General features: G+C 40.6%; 1 protein-coding gene and 1 non-coding gene across 2 annotated transcripts; both read left to right on the forward strand.

Annotated features, from left to right (window-relative positions):
- Positions 1-1,907: 1,907 nt before the first annotated feature.
- On the forward strand, positions 1,908-25,313 carry eif4g2b (eukaryotic translation initiation factor 4, gamma 2b). Its single transcript, XM_028585298.1, has 22 exons — positions 1,908-2,032; positions 3,254-3,363; positions 5,385-5,450; positions 8,726-8,851; positions 12,747-12,849; positions 12,982-13,113; positions 13,478-13,544; positions 13,635-13,786; positions 13,954-14,064; positions 14,523-14,705; positions 14,866-14,907; positions 15,108-15,249; positions 15,590-15,744; positions 15,902-16,015; positions 16,500-16,628; positions 17,036-17,140; positions 17,601-17,816; positions 18,424-18,682; positions 20,055-20,259; positions 20,979-21,187; positions 22,684-22,805; positions 23,639-25,313. Exons 8-22 carry the CDS (start codon positions 13,703-13,705, stop codon positions 23,702-23,704), a joined length of 2,142 nt encoding a protein of 713 aa, XP_028441099.1. The 5' UTR covers positions 1,908-2,032; positions 3,254-3,363; positions 5,385-5,450; positions 8,726-8,851; positions 12,747-12,849; positions 12,982-13,113; positions 13,478-13,544; positions 13,635-13,702; the 3' UTR covers positions 23,705-25,313.
- LOC114560893 (small nucleolar RNA SNORD97) lies at positions 16,221-16,398 on the forward strand. Its single transcript, XR_003693273.1, has one exon. It is a non-coding gene; the product is annotated as a small nucleolar RNA SNORD97 (small nucleolar RNA).

Below are 25,313 nucleotides of genomic sequence, written 5' to 3' on the forward strand. Positions count from 1 at the left end.
AGATGATTCCACAAAAAACATTTTATTTCTTGCTTCTTCTCCTTTTTTTGGGAGCAGATGTTTTCTTGGCAACAGTGGAGCAGAAAAGATGAGGAGTTGGAGGGTTGATTAGCTGGAAGTGCGAGGGGAAGTTTTTGGGTGCCTAGGGTGATGGAGGTCCCCAATTATTTCCCTGGCTGCATGGAGAAGAGGAGGTCATGATCCATTCCCTCCTAGGCAGAATGAGTGATGTGATGCACTTGCTCTTGGCCTAGACGGATGCAACCCCAAACCTGGCAGTTGTGGATAAAATAAAAATGAAGTTGGTTATAACTGTCCAAGACTGGAGAGATTTTTCTTCAGCAGTTACGTCGGCCCAGAGGTGGAACTAACTCCTAAACAAAAGGTCATATGTTCAAGCTGCCTGATGACTGCTGCATCCATCAGAAGTCATAAGCCCATTCATAAGGAAGTTGAATGTGTGTACTTTGATGTAAAAAAAAAGAAAGAAAAAGAAAATAACTTTTGTATGTCCACGTTTCAAGAATTTTCACTAACATTTCTGTGATGCAGTAATCTGTTGTTTTGTTTTACAGCACTGAAACTCGTTTCCTGAAGATTCCTAAAAACAAGGGGAAATTGGGCCCGGGAACAAGAACAAATTTAAATATGTCCATGACAAAAAAAAGGGATTTTGCAGCATACTCTAATCTGCTTCCCTTTAACAGATGGAAATGCATACATTGTCTTCTTGAAGCATGCAGATATGGTAGACATTATGTTACTTCTTATGGTTAACTGACAGCTTTTACCAATTAAAGACACTTCATATATTTTACTGTGAATACCAATAGTTCCTGCTCTAGACAAATAAAATATGAACTTAGCCCCAAAGTTACTATGACCAACTCCAGTTGCCTTTTCTGAACTGATCCCTGCCTGAGCATGAACCCAAAAACCAACAGTGATAAGGAATATACTGATTTTTAATGTCACTTATTAACTTTGGACTATGCAAAAAACAACATTTGACAGCTGGGTCAGAAAAGTCAGAGTGTGTTCTCCATACAGATGTGAAGCGAAATGCTTCTGTGCTATGACCAAATAAAGTATATACTGTGAACAAACAGGACTGACTGTATAACCATTATTGAAACTGTTTGTCCTCCATGGCTTAAGTCTGTTATACTGTATCCTGTACTGTACAAGTTGTTCCCCGGATGCTGTATGTATAGCTGCCCATTGCTTCTAATACTTGGATGGGTACTAGGATGGGTTAAAATGCAGTAATTGAATTTCACTACTTGTCCTGTCAATTGTATGTGACAAATAACAATAAGAAAATCATAAAATAATGAGACAATCAGAAAATAAGATGCAAAAACTGCTAAAGACAAATGTAGTTATTAAATGGTGTATAATACTTATTTTTATAGGTTTTATTTGCGAGCCTTACAATGCATTTTTCCTAAACAACTTCATCTTCTAGGAAAATATAAGCAAAGATGTTTTTCTTTACATCCTCAATTCATTTTTGTTATCCATTGTTCACACTTATTTATTTAAAATGCGTCGATTATTTTAATAATTTGAAGAAACAAAAGATATTGTACTTAGTAGTAATTGAATTGCTTTATCTTCCCTAATTTGAAGAAATACCCAATATATTTTCTCGCCCTGCAGATTTTAAATTGTATGTCAATCAAATAAAGGAGGCGGCTTCTTTTGTTTCTGAGAGAAACAAAAGAAGCCTCTCATTGGATGAAATGTGTTACTGAAAACATATCTTTCTTGTGATTGGCCAGGATTGACATGGCAACAAAATACGTGACCAATGCAAATAGGTTACTCTTCTATCCCCATAAGGCAGCAGCAAGCTCTTGTGCGCTCTACCAGCTAGCTAGTAGCGGATTGATGTGTGTGTTTGTGCGGTCATCTTTCTGCTTTTAGCTCTTCTGAAATCCGTTGCATACCCCGTTTTTCCTTAACAACTGTATTTTTTTCTTCCTCGGTAGTCCCACAACAATATAAAACTGAAGTTGCTTTAGTAAAGGTAAGGAAGATTTTTTTCCCTTGCAGAACCTCAAAGCTCATCCAAAATGGCTTCTGCTAGCTAGAAGGCTAAGATACTAGCTAATGTCTAACCAGCGTCTTGTTCAAGCTAACCATAGAATATTAACGTTAGCTTACAAACCGGCAGATAGCCTAGTTTACCGACGGCTCAGCTGATTCAAGTAGAAAATGGCGTCGTCGCCTAGCTACTCGAACTAGCTAGTATTTACAGGAAAATAAACGTAGTGATGCAGATTTTATATGTCATGTAATATGACGAGTGTCCCATTAACTCACACGGGATTCGGACCAGGATCATTTCAAAACTGGCCTTAAATCCCTATGTTAAGTCTCAGCCATGATGGAATGATGCAGTCGACTGGAAACATTAGCGGCTAACCACGCTGCCCTGCCCCAATTCACTGCAAAATGGTGTAACGTTAGGTTTGCAGTCTATTCCTGTTTTCGATCTAAATAGCAAAACAACATGGGGCATCTCGGATTAGATCGTAACAACACGGGGCATCTCGGATTAGACAGTAACACTATTCCAATGTAACTGCAAACTATTCTCTTCACTTAAGGTTACACACCCGACGAAACCATTTGCAAATTGCTTAAAAACAATTGTAAACATCTGACCAATGTCGTAACGTAGGTTTTTACCAAACCTAGCTAGCTAATTAGTTGTTAGCCAGTTAGCTGACGCACCTTTTGATTTGTTGCAGCACAGCAAAGAGGAGCACAGAATTGCAGAAAATACGTTTGGGTTTTTCTAAAACCACTTTTATAATTTAGGACAGAAAAAAGGTCTACAATAATAAAATGTGTATACATACACAAAACCGCGAAAGAGGGGAAAAACAGAGGCCTTGGAAATATACAAATCTAATATTGAACTCCCATGTAAATAAAGTGCTGTGTGATGAACGTCATTTGTTGTCATTGTGCCAAGCACGCCAATCAATGCTCAACGCTAATTTGTAGTGTGTGACGTATCTGTTTTTATAATTTACTTAAATACGTGTGTTGCTTTGATAATTTGATTTGTCATGTGAGTGGCAAGGCCTATAACAAAGATCTGGCTACTGAACTGTTTATCAAGCTAAGTTGGCTAAATGACATCATGTTGGACAACTCATCCTGCCCTATTTAATAATGTAGCATTTGCGTGGTTTTCCCCAAGCAGTTACTAATTGCACTCTCTTTTTCTCTTCCTCAGCACCGTTTTCCCCCATCCCCTCCTATTATTATTATTCTTTTGAGTATTCTTCATTGTCAAGCCGCCAAAGTGGAGAGTGCGATTGCAGAAGGGGGTGCTTCTCGTTTCAGGTAACAAACCAAAGCTTGGAACAGAAAATAACAACAAGGACATCTTTTTTTTTTATTTATTTTTTTTCCATGGTTAGCCCTTTGCTAGCTCTGCCTGTTGGGCAGGAATGTCTGGCCTTTAGAACAAAAAAGGATGTTGGAAAGCTAAAAATGGCTGTCGGATACTTCTCTTTGTGAGACCTTCTGAAAAGAGGGGCTGGGTAGACCTACTGTACGTGAGAGAATTTCTGTCCTGTTGGTTAAATATTGGTGGTGGCAGCACTGTCAACAGGATGTCTCGCACCCTGGATTACATTTTGAAATGTCCAGATTGCGGCTTCAAATGATTTGGGGTACTGGGTGTTAAATGTATAAATCAGCTGGGGAGATTTAATCGTGCACCTTCTAGTTTCACATGTTATTTGGCAGTTGGCAAATTGGTTGATCATTCAAATGTTTTAAAAATGCCTTGAATAAAATTTCACTAGGCTTGCAGACACCCAGAATATACAAATAATCAGTCCCAGTCACCAGCCGATATGCTGCATTGACTTGCAGTTTAACACACTGTCATGGAAATTTTTAGTATTAATAGACCATGATGTCTATAATCTAACAGCAGCAGCAGAGCAGTCAGTGTAAAGAATGGCCTGTTCTGCTTTTCAACTGCACCTGAAACCATGCATGTCACCATAGCTTTTGTGCATCACAGTGTTTTGGTCATTGAAGTGATGTGTTTCATCCAATCCATTATCTAAAATCATGACAAATCTAATGATGATTTTCAATACTGATCACTATTAGTTCATCTTCTGATAATTTAGGTTTACAGTGCATGCTTTCTGCTGATTGTAATTGTCAATAGATTTGTAAGCATTAAATCAGTAACTCTTAAACTTGGGTTCATCAATAAAACATTCTCCCAAAAGAATCAAACGGAAGCCAGTTACAAAATCATACACTATTGCTCAGCTGTGACAACAATAAAAATTAATGTAGGAAGAAAGGAGATTTGCTTGAACTCAAACTTTGGAAAACTGAAAATGCTGACCAAACTGCCCCACTAAAAGGTGGAAGTGGCGTAACAGAAAACCAAATTAATGCTAATCAAATAATGGATTTATATGCAGAGCATATATGGAAATCCCAGAACTATATTGCACATTAGAATAACACAGACTGGCCTTGGTGGCTTGTGGTTCAGAGGTAGAGTGGCCCCATTACCTCATGGTTGGCAGTTCAATCCAGGCTGTCACATGTCAAAGTGTCCCTGAGCAAGATACTGAACCCCAAGTTTCTCCCCGGATGCTGTATAAATACTGTAGCTGTCCACTGCTCCTAAAACTAGCATGGGTTAAGAATGCAGAAATAACATTTTACTACAATACTTTGTGTATGTGACTATTACGAATAAAGTTAGTTGGTTTTGTTTTTTGTTTATTTGGATATGAAAGTACAACATTGGCCAAAACCAGGCTACGTGTAGACTGTACTCGGCTTTGTTCCACTCAGTTGACTGACTCGTGCATTAATGCCATCACCTTAGATGTGCTGCGTTTGGCGTTGCTCTATGACTGTGTGCATTGTATCTCTGGTTCTCCAACAGCTGATTGTGAAAGTCACTTGAAAATGCATCATTCAATGTTTATTTATGAAGCTATTAGCCAGGCCGAGCGATTATTCCTATTTTCAGTTTAAGTCAATTGTGTATTGGTTTTCTAACCTCAGTTATAAAACCTAAATTATCTTCCTCAATACAAGTGCAAGGATACACCCAGTTAATAGTTCAATCTATATATAACACATTTGACAAAAATACATTTTATATCTTTATGGCTGATTGGTATTGTATTCTTACAGATCAGTTTTCTAATTCTAATTTTCTGAAATGTGTTCATCTCATTTGTAAACAGAGGCTGTTTTTCCTTAGTTTTTTGGGTGTGACTAATGGCTAAATGAATGAATAAGCAGAACAATTCATCTTCGAGCTTGCGCAGTGTTGCATGTATCTAAAGTGTTCCCTTCCTTGTGTGCTTCTACAGTGCTTCTTCGGGGGGAGGAGGTGGTAGGGGCGCACCTCAGCACTATCCCAAGACTGTCGGCAACAGGTTTGTCATTTGGAATTTATATAGGGATTTAATTATTAGCACTATGGCAGTAGTGTCCCCCACTGCAGAAAAAGTTGACTCGACAACTTTGTTGATTTAAAGGGCTCAAATTCCAGGAAACTTTGATTTGAATACTCAGGAGTCCTGTTACATGATGTCAGTCAACTGCAGATAGCACATGCATGTTTACCAACCGGGCAGTGTGGGATTACTTTTACAACTAAAGCTGCTTACACATATAGCCGACAGCCGACCGTTGACAGAAAAGCCAGTTGAAATGATCAGTCTCCCCGTTTTGGTCCAAAAAGTGCCACAGAACACACCAAAGAGACGAGGCGTAATACATCTCTATAACAGCAGTTGCTGAATCTGTCTTCATTTCAGCTCAACAAAGGTCAGTTTAAAAGATTTTCGTCAGATTTTGAGAGACTCTAGTCACCTCATTCCGCTCCCCATTTCCGGGTGAGTCTTGACTGCCCTGCCAGCGACTGAACATGTCAGGTTGGCCTAAATGAACGCCGACAGCCCCCCAGATGGACGACGGCACGGGACACACCAAACAGATTCGCGTCACTGACCTCGCCAGACTGTCTAACGGCCGATAATCGGCTAAGTGTGTCCCGGCTATAAGGGTAAAAAAGGAGGAATGTGTTTTACAGGCCTTGCGTTGGCAACCGAGTACTCCCACTTGTGTGAAGGGACAAATATTGTTTTGACGGCGCATTATTATCTACGTTGAGCTAGGTCTGTCGGAACAAATACCGGTAGTCGAATATAATTCAAATAGTACAAAAAAAAACATTTTTTTTTTTTTTTTTTAAATGTGTTTGCTAAAGTTTCTCGCCCTGGTCGACCCGCATGTGAAAACAAAATGCTTTTCTCACGTCTGAACAATAAAGTTAGAGGGAGTGGGCAACACAAGGCATTATGACTAGGGCTGCAACTAACGATTGATTTCATTATTTTCTCTGTTTAATCAATTAGTTGTTTGGTCTATAAAGTGTCAGAAAAAAAAATGGGGGGAAATGTCAATCAGTGTTTTCCAAAGCCCAGGCTGACGTCCTCAACTGAATTGTTATCATTAATTAGCTCGTTCTTCATTCGTTCGTCATTTCATGACTGCATCGCAAATTATAGGAGCTCAGCTGAGAGCCTAATGGAGAAAGCTAATGTTAACGTTACCTAGACTTCAGCTGTCAGTCAGTTTTGACTTCATATATTAACTTCTAATAGCTGTATTCGCATTAACGTGACAATATGCAAGAAACAGTTTGCCAATTAACGGCTTAAAAAAAAATAAAGTAAAAAGTAGTCACAGAGCTGTTTGGCAAGATAGCAATGCCGTTAGCATAGTGGCTAACACTAACAGTACGTTTTATAACATTTTGGCTGTGCTTTCAAACAGTCAGTGTGCTAACCGAGCACTGTTAGCCTTTACAACCTAGACGCTTTACTACACTCATTAGATAATGTTTCATTACAGGGTTCTCTGTTGATTTAGTTTTTTTTTGCTGTGTTAAAAAACTTAAAATGAATGTAAACCGATTGTTGTGCCAGAAATGCAATGCGCCATGTCGTATGGGCCCCTTTTTGAGGCTAAAGTTGGGATGCCCTCTAGTGGACAGAACGTATAACAACAACACCCACATGCTTATTGGGGTCACTGGCCTGAGATGTGCAGTAAGATTAATAATAGCCTCAATTTTAGCAATACATATTATATTTAATGAAATTCTAATGGTAATAGCATAGAGGAAGATTGACAGCTCTACATCCAACACCTGAGTTTTATTTTAAGTATTGTGGAGATGTGGTTCTTCTCTTATTGTGGCCTTTCTGCGCAAGTTGGACACAAGTTGATAGATCTTGTAGTGCACCATTTGTAGTATGAGTGTGCACTCACTTGTAAAGTAAGTAGTCAATAGTCAATACATTGTGATGTACATTTTATATTTTTAATCTGTCATTCTTACTATGTTTCCCTCCTGCACTGACATTTACCTTTTCTGCACATGCCTATAATCAGTCACTATGATGGAACAATGTTTAGAAAACCAAACAGGGGGCTTTTGGTGGTTTTCACAAAAACACCCCCCTTTATTTGCCAGGAGCAGCAGCGATAACATTGGCTCTCTCATCCGCTGTGGAATTGATGCATTTGCATGATGTTTGTACAGCGCTTTGAGACAATGAATCGAGCATAGTAGCTCATTTGCATGCCAATACTCACTCACATGCGCTTTTAATCACCTGAAATCACATTAAGGTATGTAGGCCCACATTATTCATCCTTTCATATCTATAACCTTTCCGAAATGAAAGCGAAACCAATCACACTTTCTGTCTGACGGGTCCCGTGTTTGCACTATACGCTATAGTATCAGGAATGTCATTTCTGTGACTCATTTGACCAAAACACTAACGTTTCTAAATTGTATTATTTTTTTAGGTTGGTGTGGATGTGCACGATCAGATGGCAAGTTGTGTGTTGACTGTTGAACTAAAAGACGCACTGTCTAGGGAGAGATGGAGGGACAAATGTACTGTAAATGCTCAGGGCGACTTAGTGTCCTTTTGTTTGACAAAATGTGATAATGTAATCATTTGCACCATGATTTTTTTGTTAAACATTTAGTTTACTTGCCAAAATAAAATGCTGAAATTGATTACACAGATCAGCATTTGTTTTATGCATTTAATGTTCAACGCTGCAGTTTATATGCTGCTTACAACTCAAAACAGCTTCAGATAGAAAATAGATGTTTGGTTGTTTTTTTTTCATGAAAAATGATTTAGTTGTGGGAGTTGCTGACAGAAACCTGAAATTTTGTGTTGACTGAACAACGCACAGCACAAATGACCGTAGTATCACTGCTTACAAAACATTTTTTCTAAAATAACACACTAAGTGTACGCCGGTTTTGTGAGGGTTCAAGTTGTTAGATAAGCTATCTAGCTGTGAGTAGTGTGTGGGGGGCTGCGTGTGTGCTTGCTGCTATAGATGACCCATCAGCATTAACGAAAGGTGGACTTGGCGGTTATAGTATCCCTGAAATTCCTGGCGGTGCTAGTGTTAAAGGATTTTTGTGCTAGAACAATAACTGTATTTCAAGGGCAGTGTATTTTTTATGTACTAGCCATGATGTCACCAGATTATGTGATTCTCATTTTCTCTCTCTCTCTCTCTCTCTCTCTCTCTCTCTCTCTCTCTCTCTCTCTCTCTCTCTCTCTCTCTCTCTCTCTCTCTCTCTCTCTCTCTCTGTCTCTCTCTCTAGCGAGTTCCTGGGGAAAACCCCAGGGCAAAGCGTTCAGAGATGGGTTCCTTCACGAAGCACTAGACGAGATGTCAACTCCAGTAATGAAAAAGAGCGACACGATGCAATCTTCAGGAAAGTGAGAGGGTAAGGTCAATCAAGCCTGTATGCATATTTGAAGAGTTAATGATCCATCGCCACTGACCAAAAGCATACGTATATGTTTTTTGCAACATCCTCCATTACTTTTTTTTTTTTTTTTTTTTTTTTATCAAGACTAACCCAGAAATAGTGTGCAAGGATTGTAATCACTTGTCCAATTCTTGCTAAAATCACAAAACCCATCTGATCAACAGTTTGTGTGGTTTGGCTTGCCAAATTCAATTCAGGATGGCCAGAAGAGCTTTTCTGAAGAAAAATGCCGATAAATGTTTGAAGAATAATCTTACACTTTTGAGCAGTGTCTTGAACAAAGCTCACAGGATTAAGGTCAGGTTGACTTAAAGTAAATATGTAATTACTGTCAGAAAATCAAATTTCCGCTTCCCCTAAATGCTTTTTGTTATTCAGTCACAAAGTAAAGATCAGGAGGGGTCTCATTTATAAAACCGTGCGTAGGATCCTTACTAAAAGTGTAAGTACGCCCAAAAGCCCAAAATGGTGTACAGCAAAACAAATTCAGATTTATAAAACCGTGTGTACGCACACCTGTAAGCAATGTTCCCTTTATAAATCAGAGATTACCTACAAGTGTGCGTACGTGGATCAGCCTCTTATCCCGCCCTGTACATGCCCATTTTTAACCATAAATAGTCAATGCAAAGCACCTCATGAATGCTGATCAGCATGTTAATGGGCTTAATTAGCTTCGATATACCAGACCTATATGATATGATTCAACAGAAATATATATTATATCCAAACAAGCCTTAGCGATAAAGATTATATATAATATTTATATAAAACACTTAGCTGTCTGCCATTTCACTCTGGAAATAGCCGGTAGCCCCCAGAGTGGCGAGGACCTGTATTTGGACCGGGATGCACGGTTCCGGCACGTTGCACTCTCTACTGGACACAATTCAGTACATAGATCCAAGAGAGCAGCTTTAGGGAATTTAAATCGGCCTATTAGCCAGTCATCATCATGGTCCCTGAAGTCTCTTTTTCTCCTGATTCTTCCATTGCCGTAGTCCTCCTGCAGGGCCAGCAGTGCCATCATGCAGCATTACGCACGGGGTCACCGCAGTATTTATATGTTTACAATATATTGTGATCATTGCCAAAATCACAGCATCAACTAGTGGTATCCCCCACCCCGAGATACAATTCAAAGACAAAAGTCTTTGACATATGATTATATACGTTTTAAAGACAGATATTCAGTTATTTACACTGTGTTCTACAGTTATCTAAGGCTAGGGCATTTGATGCTATCCTGTATTCCATGCAGTCGGGCCATTTCCTCCTCCTGTGCTCCGTAGCGGACAATGTGACTGTGAGACAGCACCGATTAAATATTAAGAACACATTTTGATTTAAGATTTGAGTTGGATTTTACAAGGTGTTTATGGAACAAGTATCACTCAGTACAAGCGCAAATAACACTGCTGGATTTAATCTTCATGGTAACGTGGATGATATGGAGTGAAAAGATGTGCGTGAGGCATCAATATTTGAAAATATTACGAGTAATCGTTATTCCCATTTACTTTCTGCAGTCTGACATCAGTTCACCACCTCACCATCTGCGTCGCCAATTCCCATTGTCTCCAAAATGTGCGTACGCGTGGGTCAGAGTTTGCGTGAGGACCGCACAATCAATTTTATAAATCACAACCTTTTGCGTGGGAAGTGGCGTATGCACATTTTCAGCCCTGTTTTGTGCGTACGCCACTTTTATAAATGAGACCCCAGGAGTTTATAAAGTTAATTAATTGTGTCTTGCATGATTTTCTGCTACTCATGTGTTGTTGCTGTTGCTTCGTCACACACAGATGATTTTGTGAATCCAACAGTGACCGTGTTGAATTTCGTAGTTCTGCGGTCACTGCAATGACATGTCCTTTGCTAACGGCACTCAAGCCATGTTCCCCTCTGTGTCAGATGATGTTTACAAGTTAAAAAGATAAAGAGATGACAGAGTTTCCCCTTAGGAATTTAGACTAGCTGGTGGCCACCACAGGAGGCAGGTGTTAGACTCTGCAGCCTGAGCTCAGAGAAATTAAGTGAACTACTGTCCACTAGATTTATGTACAATCATGTAGCCACATTTAGATCAAATTGTTGTTTTTCCTGTTGTATTATATACAGAAATGAAAAAGTTAGCATGTGGTTATCCCTCCACATCTTCCTGGGCATGATTCCTCTTGTTGCAAACATGCTTTTCTAAATTCCTGATTAGGAAATCAAGGTGCCTAAAATAGGGATGCACCGATCCGACTTTTTCAGTTCCGATACAAATACCTGGGTTTTGGGTATCGGTCGATACGAGTAATGATCCGGACCAGTGTAATTAATAAGCTGTATGCCTCTATGTGTGGAAGTGACTAGAATCATTCTTTTGTGTATAAGGCAACATCAGGCTTGACTTAAACATGGCTTACCTAACTTTGTAAAACAAAATGTAACAATATTATTCACGTTCGTGAAATGAGTTGTGTTGCTACTGAGTTTTTCCTTATCAACTGGGATCATTCTTTTGTGTATAAGGCAACATCAGACTTGACCTAAACATGGCTTACTCTGTAAAACGATATGTAACAAACATGGATAGAAGTTAACTGAATTTTCTTTTTCTATTATCTATCTATCTATCTATCTATCTATCTATCTATCTATCTATCTATCTATCTATCAATAAATCATGCACCAGCACTTGGGGAAAAAATCTTCAGAATTAAAAGGATATGCAATTCAATAGTAAACTTTTTTTTTTTTAAATGCAGAAACAAATTGGTCAAAATTAAACAAGAAATTTAAATTCCATTATATAGTATATAAACATTGAATTGAATAGATGTGCCCCATTGGGACCGCTACCCTGATCCAGTTTGAGTCAGTATCTGTCCGGTATCAGTATCGGTGCATCACTAGTCTGACATTGACTGATCGCATTCTGTTTATAAAAAAAAAAAAAAAGCCAATGTGGATAATGGGATTTAGTAAATAAAACCATTATTAATTGCCGTCTGTTTCACTGTGTCACAGCAAATGAAGTGATGCTCCAGCTTTCTCCAGAAGAGTGAGTGCTTAGGCGGTGGTTATAGGATGGTTCATGTAACACGATTGAAGAAAGAGCGACTGATCAGACACCCAGTAGGGTGTCAAAACCTTGATAACGTTATGTCGTGCTGACCAAGGGGCTAGCCAGCCTCCACAAAGCATACCTCCTATGGAGCCATTTTGTTGCTAACAAGCCATCACCCGCCATTAGCATCCCATTGACTGCCATTCATTTTGGCGTCACTTTGACAGCGAATAACTTTACATCGCTTCAACTTTACATTGAAGCGTTTAAAGACTCCATTTGTCCATTGTTTGTTTTTAAAGAAACAATGTAAAAGGCTCCATTACCTTGTACCTCACGTTATGGCTCCGTAGCAGACGTTTTTATAAAAATAGGCTAACGATTGTGTGATAACCACGCATAGTAGACAATTACCGCATAGTACAGGAAAGGCTTGCAGGCAGTTTCAACTTACATTAGCTGTTAAGTTATCTCCTAACATATACCTACGCTCTCTGTCTCTGCAAGATTGGGAATGATTGAGATTTCTCTTGGCACAGCTACCAGAAGACTTCCAGCTTTGCTCACGTCACATCTACGTCTTCAAGCTCAGTTGAAGGCTGCACAGTAACGCTCAGCCCTCAACGGAAAAGTGCTTCTAATAGACTTCACTGGTCTCTGTGGAAATCTACGACGTCACATTGTCCATTTATGTTACTGTCTATTGTGCGCTAACATCTTGATCTTGCATACTCCTACTGACTTCCTTATCTTGCTGCCTCTCCCTTCCACTCTTGTTTTCTTCTTCTCTAGCATACTCAACAAACTCACGCCTGAGAAGTTTGACAAGCTATGCCTTGAGCTCCTGAACGTGGGCGTAGATTCAAAACTCGTCCTTAAAGGAATCATCTTGCTGGTAAGAGTACATTTTTATTCTTTAGTCCTTTTGCTAAATGGAAATGTATTAATCCTAACCATACACCCTTTTAATGCCCAACTGGTCCCTCTCTGGTTTTCTCCCTTCTCTCCTCCCCCCACTGTGGTTTAGATTGTAGACAAAGCCCTAGAAGAGCCCAAGTATAGCTCGCTCTATGCTCAGCTATGTCTGCGCTTGGCAGAGGACGCACCAAACTTTGATGGCCCTTCATCTGAGATCCAAACATCCCAAAAGCAGAGCACAGTAAGTGTGGCTATTAAGCCTTAAGTACATTTGTTCTCCGCCTTTTTTATATTATATCACTACTGCCACTTCTGTTCTACTGAGCAGGCCGTAATAAATACTCTTCCCCTGATAAAAGCTGATGTTTTTTTCTTAATGCTTTTGTTGTTGTTATTAATACCTCCCTGCAACTCAATTGTGAAATGAATATTTGTCATTCATATGTATACTATTTCAGTAATGAAAGCGAAACTCGTCACACGTCCTGTCGGACTATAAAAGTTGTGTCCCGACACAATATATATGCTCCAGATATGCTTCTCTTGACAAACTTTGCCTTGAGTTGTGTCTAACCTAAGGATGATGTTTTATTTTGCTATTACAGACCTTCAGAAGACTACTGATTTCCAAACTTCAAGATGAATTTGAAAACCGCACCAGAAATGTTGAAAGTAAGTTCATGTCATTATGTGTACAGTATCTTTGAGCCCATTTCATCATAGCCCGTCCACTGCTTATGTCTGTTTCTCCTCTCCCTTCAGTCTATGACAAACATGACAACCCTCTTACTTCTGAGGAAGAGGAGCAGCGTTCCATTGCCAAGAGCAAGATGCTTGGCAACATTAAATTCATCGGGGAACTTGGTAAACTCGACCTCATCCACGAATCTATCCTTCATAAGTGCATCAAAACAGTACGTGCTCTTTATAATTGTTTGTTTTGAAATTCCTTCCCTTTTTTTTAAAGACTGCTCATCAAGAGTTGGAATCAAAAGAAATACTGCATACCTTCACGAAAACCAGAGTAGAGTACCTTGTATGACCCCTCTGCCTTCCCTCTCTCCTCAATCTTTTTCTGAAGCTTCTGGAAAAGAAGAAGAGAGTCCAGCTCAAGGATATGGGGGAGGATCTGGAGTGCCTCTGTCAGATAATGAGAACCGTGGGGCCGAGACTCGACCATGAGAAAGCAAAGGTAACCGTGCAAGCCTTTCATGAAATAGAATAACGTTGGGCGTCTGGCACATGTCAAATTCAACAACACAGAGACCACAAACTTGCAAAAACTTTTTTCATAGCCTTTTTATAATTGAGCGAGTTACTTATGATTTTGCAATGCAGAAGTAAAATCTTAAAGCTTTAGTAAGGAACTTATAGTTACTATAAAAATGATCAGGGCACTAAACACAAACCAGACATTTAACGTTTTGGTTTTGGCTAGTTTTTTTTTTTTTTTTTTTTTTACTCTGCCAGCCTCTTTTCTCTGTGCCTTTTGTGGTCCTGTCTGGGTCAACTGTCATGTCGGGGCCTTGCTAAGCTCACCGTCTGGCTGCACACAGCCTCACCTAAAGCCCCACTTGGCTCACAGCCAGCACTAACCTAATAATCTGTATGTACAATGTCTGCCTGTCCTCACTCCCCCCCTTTCTCCAGTCTTTAATGGATCAGTATTTTGGCCGTATGCGATCCTTAATGAACAACAAGGAGTTGCCCGCTAGGATCCGCTTCCTGCTGCAAGACACAGTGGAACTGCGAGAAAACAACTGGGTCCCCCGCAAGGCTTTCATTGACAACGGACCAAAGACGATTCACCAGATCCGTCAGGAGGCAGTGAAAGTGAGTCCAGTGAAGTGATGGTGCTCCTCGTTCAGATTGCCCACATTTTGGGATGATTAATAGTTCATGTCCAACATCCGAAACCGAGGTTGAGGCATGCCTGTGATAACGGGCCCCATAAATAAACCTGTAACATTAAAACCCTCTCTCCCTTACAAAGAAGCAGTTTCTACACATCAGCAAGCAGCCCATTGAGAGAAATGTGAGTCAGCAGGACGTTGTCCTCACACAAAAATATGCACAGGATGTAATTTAAGTTTCCGGCTTGATAACAAACATGTCGTTTAGTGTGGAGTATGGAACCGCGTTGAGTTAATGTTGGAAAGAAAGTTCTGGGTTGGACTTGTAATCATGTTATTGGACAATGTAATGACATTAGCTCTGTTCTCTGTGTTCCTGTAGGATTTGGGTGTTTTCATCCCAGCACCCATGTCTCAGGGGATGAGGATGGACTTCTTCCTGGAAAGCCCCTTCATGCCCAACAGAATGAAACTGGACAGGGAGACTCTCGGGGGATTGGCCGATATGTTTGGGCAGATGCCAGGTATAGGCTATGTTCCTCGGTGTCTCTGCCTTTTGTAGCTACATCTCGTCATGTTCTAATTTCATTTTCATGTTGTCGATGTGACTGGACTGACTTTTTATTCTTACAAGCATTATATACAGCTGTTTACAATGTTTAAGTTGCATCAAGAATAATGCATTTTGAAGTTGTTGTGGTACACAAAATGATGAGCTAAAAGTGATACAAATTAGTTTGATCTATTGTTATGATCACCTTTGGGTGGTAATTTTTATATAATACTCCCAATGTGTCTTCTGCTTGGACCCAGTCTTCCTTGTAAAATCTCTATTGACATCATCTCTGTACTTTGTTTACTCAGGCAGTGGGATTGGAACTGGCCCGGGGGTTATTCAGGATAGGTACTCGCCCACTATGGGACGCCATCGCACCAACCCGCTCTTCAACGGCCACATCGTCCCTCAACCACAGTCACAGTTCGACGCAGGGCCAAAGTCTTTTGTTAAATCCAACCAGGTAATCCTGCTAACAGATTATTATTATTATTATTATTATTATTATTATTATTATTATTATTATTATTATTGCAAACAGTGATTGGTGTTTCTCGAAGAATTCAATGGAGTTAAATGTTTATGAAAGTTATCCACTATGCCCATGTGACCTTTGACAGGTTCAGAACCAGCATTTCCTCAACCAGAACCAGAACCACATGGCCCAGCAGCAGGTCCAGTCCAAGGACATGCCTCCACGATTCAGCAAGAAAGGACAGCTCAATGCAGATGAGGTAACTGGAACTACTTCGTAGCTGTGATGCAGGATATGGACAAAAGCATAAAAAAAATAAAAAATTTGTCCTGACAATATATTGCTTTTAATTGAATTTTAATTAAGTTGAAAGGTGCACCAAGCCAGATCCTTTGTTGTTAAAATACTGCTCAAGGTAAAACGTGTGTATCATACAGTCCTGCCTGCAGGTTATTTAAGTCTTCATGCCCAGTGATTATAAAAAGACGCGTTATTCTGAGGAACACAACCTGCTACCAGTCTTTCTTCTACCGTGTACTCTGTCTTTGATCTCCATCTTTCTTATCCTTCCTCCACTCCTTCTCCTCTTCTCTTCAAACTGGCAGCTGGTCCGCTGACTGCGATTATGAGATATGAGGGCATGGATGTAACTAATAGGCAGATTTAGATTTTTCTTTTCTTTTTTTAAAGAGCATAACCAGTACTAATTTATGTTTTGTGTTCATGTGTTTCTGGTCCCCCAGATCAGCCTGCGACCTGCTCAGTCATTCCTCCTCAACAAGAACCAGGTACCCAAACTCCAGCCCCAGATCCCCACCATGATGCCTCCCAGCGCCCAGCCCCCACGTACTCAAACCCCCCCTCTGGGACAGGTAAGAGACGGTCCCTTCTCACAGTTTGACTCTTGGGTATTTTTAAACGGTCATAAACATAGATAAGACGGTAGACACACAATGAAAGAATATAACAACAACAAAAGGTGTGAAAGAAACCGTTTTGAGAGAACACTGTTACTTGTAATAAACACAATGTTTATTTAGATCACAAACTTTTATTCGATGCACAGCTAGGACTCACGTGTCCACCATTTCCAACAGCAGAACAGATTCGCACAACCGCGCATGCGCTAACCTGCACACACTGGGAACCACCTTGTGCCGTAGTGAACAGTGTAGAGTGGAAATAATATGTTAGCAAAAACAATGAAAGGAAAAAAGAATCCTGGCCAAACCCAATCATCATCATTATCATCAAATGTTATGGTTTCTTTTGCCCCCAGCCTCCACAGCTTGGCCTGAAGACCAACCCTCCGCCCATCCAAGAGAAACCTCAGAAGATAAACAAGAAACCACCTCCTGCCAAGGAGGAACTGCTTAAAATGACGGTAGGCAAAAACATAAATTGTAAATCTTTCAAGAACTAGTGCAGTATATAAATAATGGAAAATTGTTCTACAAAAAAAGACTGCAAGGAGTGCAATAAAGGGGAGGAATCAGGAAGGCAAAACGGCCTATTGCCACAACCTACACCACTTGGTTAGACAAATGTTGAACAGACCTTCCCAAACCCATCTTGAAGAAGGTAGTATGTGCCAAAAAAGTTAAATAATATACCTAAAATAAGATTTCATTAGGAAGAAGTCTTTCCTTTTTCTCCTGTCTGTAAAGACCACAAAGTTATTCAGATCATGAGACGTATCATGAGACTTGTCGGCTGCTCGTCTTTTAGAAGTAGCACTTTTGTGTTGTCATTGGTCCGCGACCGAGCAGTTGAGTTCTCATTTTTCACGTTTGGTGATCCAACTGGCCACAGCTCATTTCTATGCGCTCTAATCTCCACTTCAGGAGGCGATGGTGACTGAGTACTTGAACAGTAAGAACCTGACCGAGGCTGTGAGCGGCGTGAGGGAGATGAAGGCTCCCAAGCACTTCCTGCCGGAGATGCTGAGTAAGATCATCGTGTGTTCCCTGGACCGTCCCGATGAGGACAAGGAGCACGCTAGCACTCTGATCCACATGCTCCGCACTGAGGGCCTCATCACTGGAGAGAACTTCATGCAGGTACAAACCTCCAGCATTCCTTTTTATATCCGACTCAAAAATAGTTTCGCATTGCCAGACCTTCCTCCACAGTGCTGCGGAGGAGGGTCTGGCTAGTCCACACAACATTCCAGGACGGGAGAAAAGCATGCTCTGGTTTATTGGCATTTCTTTAAACAGAAGAAGCAGAAAGATATGCAACAGAGTATAAAGTGAAAAAAAAACAATTAGAACAGACACAACCGTAAGCAATAAGCAATAAAAGCAGTATTAAACTAGGAGGAAACAATAAGTAAAATTCATATATGTTGACTTTACAAACTAACAGAATAATTGTATTATAAATAGTTTTAGTGCTGACATGTACCGTATATGTGTTGACCACCCAGTGTTTTAGCTGCATAGTAAAAGATGTATATGTGTTTAACTGTCTGATATGGTTTGGGATTGAATTCCACTCTCTTGACCCTCTGATGGACCAGGCTGACTGACTAAAAGAACTTTTCCGCAGCGGAATAACTCGGTCTCCTCTTGGGGCTAGGAGGCCTGAGTTTGTAGTTACTTCGAGTGGAATGATTATGAAGTTGGTAACATCACGATTAATTCTGTGGCATTTCCTCTCCTGCAGGCTTTCCTCAACGTCCTGGACCAGTGTCCCAAGATCGAGCTGGATGTGCCCCTGGTGAAGTCCTACCTGGCCCAGTTTGCGGCTCGGGCCATCATCGCAGAGCTGGTGAGCGTGGCGGAGCTGGCTCACCCCCTGGAGAACGGCACACACTTCCCCCTCTTCCTGCTTTGCCTGCAACAGACGGCCAAGCTGAAGGACCGCGAGTGGCTCACCGATCTCTTCCAGCAGAGCAAGGTCAACATGCAGAAGATGCTCCCAGGTACTTGATGCTCCTGCTACAGAGAGAAACGTACCAACACAGCATCCAACCCATTTAAATCTTTACAGATATTTTATCATTATTATTATTGGGGTATTGGGTGTTTAGGGTTGTCCCAAACGATTATTTTTTAAACAATTAGTCTAGTGCTTATTTTTTTCCGATAAGTCAACTAATCTAACGATACATTTTTCAATTAGGGATTATTTTCCCATTGCTCAATTATTAACAATTTACACAAAACAAATTTCAACAAGGTTCAAATCTCTATTTATTCAAATTGTTTAACACTGCACTGTTCAAGTAAAAATTGATTTTTAGTGCAACGTGAAGCCAGATGTAGGCTATCAGTCCAACCACAAAAATAAAGTCACTTTCAGGAGGAATACAGAAATAAAAACTCAAAAGTAAACAGAGCAAGTGCAAAAAGAGTAGCCCATTTTTAACACTAGGTAAAATAATGAATAAGCTCTAGTTTAACAGAGACGGAGCAGAGCAGGGAAAGGAAATGCAGAAGAACGTGTTTTAAATAGCATTTGAAAAAATTATAAACGCAATGTGGCCGGTGTTGATAGTGTGGCACACCACCACACATTAGTCTATATGTGGGAAACGCTGATCTCCTACTACCTGAGCCCCGTCTGTGTGTAACGTAGAGCTTTTCCCGCGTGTCTCTACGATGTTTAACGTTAGACAGCCAATCACAAGCATTGTTAGATCTTGGTAGAAGCATGCTAATTGGCTCACTGACGCTACTCCTTAAGTATTTGGTATTGAATGACAAGACATTTTTCAATACTCGATACTATGGAGGCAATTCGGTCGGTGCCTAAAAACAGGGTTTCTGCAGGTTTCACCAAGTCAAATGTAAGGCTTTTTAACACCATTATCAATGACATTTAAGACCTTCATCACAACATCAAAACCAAAGTCAGATGTCAGTCGGGAAACATCGTCTGAAACAATTCCCCTATTTCCTCATCGGCATTATAGGACTGGGGCCTAGATTGGCTGCCATAAAGTTGCATGTTGGTTTCCTTTGTGGTCCTAACGCAGCAAATTAGATTTGGACTAGCGACAGAACAGCAACACCACAGAATAAAATCAAAAAAATCATTCTAAAGCGATACGGGAGCATTTCAATGAGCATTATTGTAGAGGGAGCATTACATTGACATTGGAAAATTATGACCTGTTTGAAATTATTTGAGACACAATACTTCAGTAAATTTAAGACTTTTTAAGGCCTACAATTTTGATGTTGAAATTCTAGACTTTTGTAGACTTTTTAAGACCCCGCGGAAACCCTGAAAAAGTGTTGAATTCAGTACCCAGCCCTGCTTCTGAATTACTGACTTGTTCTTCCTGGCAGAAATCGATCAGAACAAGGACCGCATGCTGGAGATCCTGGAGGGGAAGGGCCTGAGCTTCCTCTTCCCGCTGCTGAAGCTGGAGAAGGAGCTGCTGAAACAGATAACGGCAGACCCCTCTCCACAGTCCATCTACAAGTGGATTAAAGACAACATCTCGCCCAAGCTTCACACCGACAAAGGCTTTGTCAACATCCTTATGACCAGGTAAATGTACAGCCGATGCGTTTCAAGTTCATTTAGATGAACACGGAGTCTAAGTTGATCAATTAATGAATTTAACATTTAAGTGCAAGGACAGCGAAAGGGGTCTATGTTTCAGGCTTTTTTTGACCAGTACATAATTTTGCATTCCCACTACCTAGGGCTGCAACTACTAATGATTGTTTCTATTATCGATTCATCCACCCATTATATTCTCCATTTATTGTTTGGTCTATAGCCTTGTTTCATTTGCGGGATTGTTCAGGTGCCGCTGGATGTCCCTCGTTTCGGCCTGATGTCCGTTACCTTCCGCTTTCTTTGTGTTCGCATTTTAAACTCTGGTGGATTTCTGAGGACTCTGGTTAACTGTTCCTCAGATCTCTGCAGGGTAAATCCAGACAGCTAGCTAGACCATCTGTCCAATCTGAGTTTTCTGTTGCACGACTAAAACAACTTTTGAACCTTCACACGTTCCACCAAAACAAGTTCCTTCCCGAGGCTATTTTGCAGCGCCACCGTTGGTCTGTGCAGCCCTTAGCGCCGCCCATGACCATTGTGATTGGTTTAACGAATTGTCAATAAATTGTTTGAAAAAATGTTTTTATTTCCCGGAATGCTGTGTGAACTAGCCAGACCCTCCTTCGCAGCGCTGTGTAAGAAGGTTCTGGCAATGCGAGACCAGCTTTAAAGTGATTGACCGTTGTCTTCTGCTCTTGTCCCAGTTTCCTCCAGTACATCTCCCAGGAGCTGTGCATGGGCGAGGCCGACGAGCAGCTGGCCGCCCCTTCCAAAGAGCAGCTGGAGCAGGAGAAACAGCTGCTGCTGGCCTTCAAGCCCGTCATGCAGAAGTTCCTGCACGACCACACCGAGCTGCAGGTCAGCGCTCTCTACGCCTTGCAGGTGCACTGCAACAGCAGCGCCTTCCCTAAAGGTACAGTACTCCCAAGTCTTGGGCAGTCCACTAGAGCTAGACCCATATAGCCGCTGTTAACTTGTTGCAAATATTTCGATGTACATGTGAGACAATAGTAATTGCAGTACATAAATGCCAATATAAGTTTGAGGAAGTTTAAAAAAAACAAAGAAAGGGCCTCCGTTACGTAGTTTGTCCACCAGAGAGCGCTGACAACAGTGAATTGTCACGCTCCGTAATTAATTTGGTCATAATTCTTGGTCAAATATTTATTCGTGGGGGCACCTTGATAGCTCACCTGGTAGAGCATGCACCCCATGTACGAAGGTTCAGTCTTAACCGCAGCGGCCCTTTGCTGCTGATGTCATTTCCCCCCTCTCTTCCATTTCACATCTCAAGCGGTCTTGTCTAATAAAGGCCTAAAATTGCCACAAAAAAAATGTATTCATTAGGGCTGTCAATCGATAAAATTATTTAATCACACAATTATCCTAGTTAACTCGCGATTAATCACACATTAATTTAATTGCACATTTTTTTGAATCTTTTCTAAATGTACTTTAAGAGAGATTTTTCAAGTTTTGACAAGGGCTTTGACACTGAACTTGCCATTCAATAGACCCTTTTCTTCATCCATTTTTGTTCCGCTCTAGGACCTTTGTTTCTGCTAGACATCCCGTCCTGTTCATGGATGTATTGTAAGATCCGACCCGCTCTCGTCCCTGCCGGTCTTATGACAGCACTAGTATTCATGTAGAAGAATGGATATTGGAGCGATCTCTAGCTCACCCAGTAAGATCGTGCGCCCCATGTAGGCTGAGTCCTTTGCAGCGGCACGGGTTCAAGTCCGACCTGCGGCCCTTTTCTTGCGTGTCATCCCCCCATCTCTCTCTCCCAACTTTCCTGTCTGTTACACTCTGTCCACGATCACTGTCTAATAAAAAAAAAAGAATGGATATTAACAGTTTTTTATTTTTTAAACGTAGGTATTGCGTCGATCTGTTGATATGCTGTCTACAGTTACAAGTAGGGTTGGGCGGTATCCAAATTTTGATACCGTCAAACCTCCTCCCTGTTTTACCGCGGTATATGGTATTACCGTGACTAATTAAAAAATGATGACGTAAGGCTCAGACGGCGTCACCAAACTGTTGGCTTGTGCACCGTTCAGAAACTGAATACTAATACTGAAACAATAATAACATAACCACTTACAAAAAAACCTACTTTCTCCTACACACTGACACGTGATGACAACCACACATAATTACATAAATTATATTTTTTTTTAATGATGGTATTGAAACTGATACCGTTGTTATTTTTAAGACCCCATGGTATACCGTATTACCGGCTAACCCTAGTTACAAGTACAGCAGTACTGGTTAAAACAATGATTTAAAATGTTTGTCATTAAAGCACCATATCCTACTTTATTTTGCTAGTAGAAACAAAATAATTTTTAGTGAAGACATTCAGTAATGGCCTTTCTTTTTTTTATTCTTTCCACTAAGGCATGCTGCTGCGCTACTTTGTCAACTTCTACGACATGGAGATCATTGAAGAAGAAGCCTTCCTTGCATGGAAAGAAGACATTAGCCAGGAATTCCCTGGAAAAGGAAAATCTTTATTCCAGGTACAGTAATGCCATCACAGTGGGATTTTTATTGTTTCTCTCAAACATTTGCGGTAACGGGGTTGCGCTCATGAAAATAAATTGCCACTTGATTTGTGTGACTGAATATCTTCCGTTATGTATGCACCGAATCCAGATTTTTGGGGTTCGGCCAAATACCGAATCCACTGGTTAAGATTCTGCCGAATACCGAATCCTACTCCCATCCTCAGTCCATCAACACAGTAAAGACATTAATGAAGTAAACAAATGGTTAACACCAGTTTTTAGCTGTGACTGTCCTTCCTTTGCCGTACCTGAAGTTGATGCGTTTTGGCTGTTGTCTGGAGATTCCTTCATGCACAACTCGTATTCTTTCGGATGTTTCATACGCAAATGTTCTAACAGCGGCCATGTTGCGTATTGTTTAGGGTCCTCGCCACCACGAAAGAAATCGGCATTGCAAATTGAACACGGAGCTGGACTTGAATCGCCTTCTTTTGACTGAAAACCACTGCCAAACAACACTTTTTCTGCTCACGAGTTCCATTTTCACTTTCTCACAGCCTACTGCAATGAACAGGCCACCTACATAAACACCTTCCTGTAATCAACGGCGGCGTCATTACGTCGACCAGCGTAGCGCAAGAGTAGGGTTCGGTTCGGTGGAAAACAATTCTAAGGTTCGGCAGAAACTGAACCCCGTCAAAAAGCCCAATATTCGGCCGAAGCCGAATCCTGGATTCAGTGCATCCCTAGTATACACATCATGTACAAACCTTTTTTGTACGAGACTGACAGATGTACTGTATATGTGATTTTCTTTTTTTTTCACTTTGTTTGACCTCCATCAGGTCAACCAGTGGCTGACCTGGCTAGAGACAGCGGAGGAGGAGGAGTCAGAGGAGGAAGCAGATTGAGAAACCACGAAGAAGCATCATGGTGTAGAAGATCGACCTATTCTTATTAGTACACTCGCCTTTTTCATTTTATTTAACTCTATTCTTAATTTAACCACTACCACGTGGCACTTAGCTGCTTCTGTTATGCAAAATATAAACAGAAAGCTTGTACCTGTAGGGCCTCATGTGTTACCACCCGTTACCGTGACGATGGGCTGAGAAGCATCATTTGATCTGTTGCCTAATGGAGGTTTGATTTTGGATCTTATGTCCTGATCAGCTGCATGAATTCTAAAGTCTGGAGTGGCTCAACCATCTGGTTTTTTGTCTTCTTTTTGAAGTGTGTAACTTTTTTCTTTTTTTTCTTTTTAACTGTATTGTTTGTTTTTTTTCTCTCCATTTCCACTTAATTTTTACTGATTGGAACTTCCCCATTAGGAAACTGCTTTATTTAAGAACGCGTAGGATTTCCCCCTAAATAAATCAAATGAGTCGTCTTCGCTAATGTTACATAAACGCATTAAGACTGTTCCCAAAAGGTCTCGTCAGTGACGGGCTTAGTGATCCCATGTAAGGGCCAACGCTGGATTCCCTTCCATCACACTCATGTGATCCTTCAAAACGGCAAAGGAGATTATATAGTGTAAAAAAACAAAGACAATATGTGACATTCAGCATTTTGTTTCAGAAAGCATGATGGATGAAAAGGGGGGGCCCACTAAAGTGAGAGTGAAGCATAAGCTGGCAAAGCATTTCAAAATGAATTAATGTGCTTGTTTAGTCAACTTATGCTTACAAAAAAAAAATGTAATTAAATAAAAGTGCTTTTGTAGTCGCTGATAATGAGCATCTTGCTTTCTTTGTGATTTCCCCCTTTCGTCATCGGTCCCTTTCTCGGATGAGTGGTTGCAATACTCACTCAACGATCCTCCTCATGTTACAATACTTCAAGAAGTTGTAATCATTGGTGTACCGCAGTAACGTTTCAAAGTTGCCTGTATTTCTACCTCTTAGTAAGATGGGCTTATTTTTGTTTATTGTGCTTGGATAATGACATCTACTAAGAAGAACCTATTATTATAGCCCAAGCAGATGCTGAAGTTTTTGATTTAGTCCTGGCCTAATTGCACAATAAAAGTATGGAAGCAGACTTTTCCTATGAATCTTCACGTGGTTTACAAGTATTAACTATTTGAGATCTAAAGAAAAGCTTGTTTTTTTTTGTTTTTTTTTTATTAATAGGACAGCTTGGCATCCTCTTTGAGAAACGATAAAAGGTGGGCTTTCAGAGTTCCGTCTCACCCAGAATTTGGAGTAACCGTGTGAAAGTGGCCTGTTTATTTCGAATGCTCCAATGTGGAAAGTGGAACAAGTGCATTTTTTATGTTTTTCTTAAATTGGCAAAGTGATAGCGAACCGTTAACATAGGTTGTAATTGACCCCGCCCCCCCACTAAACTAAAATGTGTCTAACTGCTAAATAAGTTTGACTTTTTGCCCAACAACTGTGCAGACAAGCCATGCTTATGTATAAGACAATGGATTCGGATCATATTGTACGGTATTCGAAATTATTGTGAACCTCTACTGCTTTAATGTCAATAAAGTCCAGTACATGAGCACCAAAA

The sequence above is a fragment of the Perca flavescens genome, chromosome 8 (assembly GCF_004354835.1).
Source record: "Perca flavescens isolate YP-PL-M2 chromosome 8, PFLA_1.0, whole genome shotgun sequence".
Taxonomy (NCBI): domain Eukaryota; kingdom Metazoa; phylum Chordata; class Actinopteri; order Perciformes; family Percidae; genus Perca; species Perca flavescens.

Bases quoted from the DNA above. Each gene is read 5' to 3' on its own strand.
- eif4g2b (XM_028585298.1), top strand. From the start codon at position 13,703: ATGCTTGGCAACATTAAATTCATCGGGGAACTTGGTAAACTCGACCTC. The intron at 15,250-15,589 runs GTATAGGCTATG...TTGTTTACTCAG, and splicing joins TATGTTTGGGCAGATGCCAG to GCAGTGGGATTGGAACTGGC. The intron at 20,260-20,978 runs GTAAATGTACAG...CTCTTGTCCCAG, and splicing joins GTCAACATCCTTATGACCAG to TTTCCTCCAGTACATCTCCC.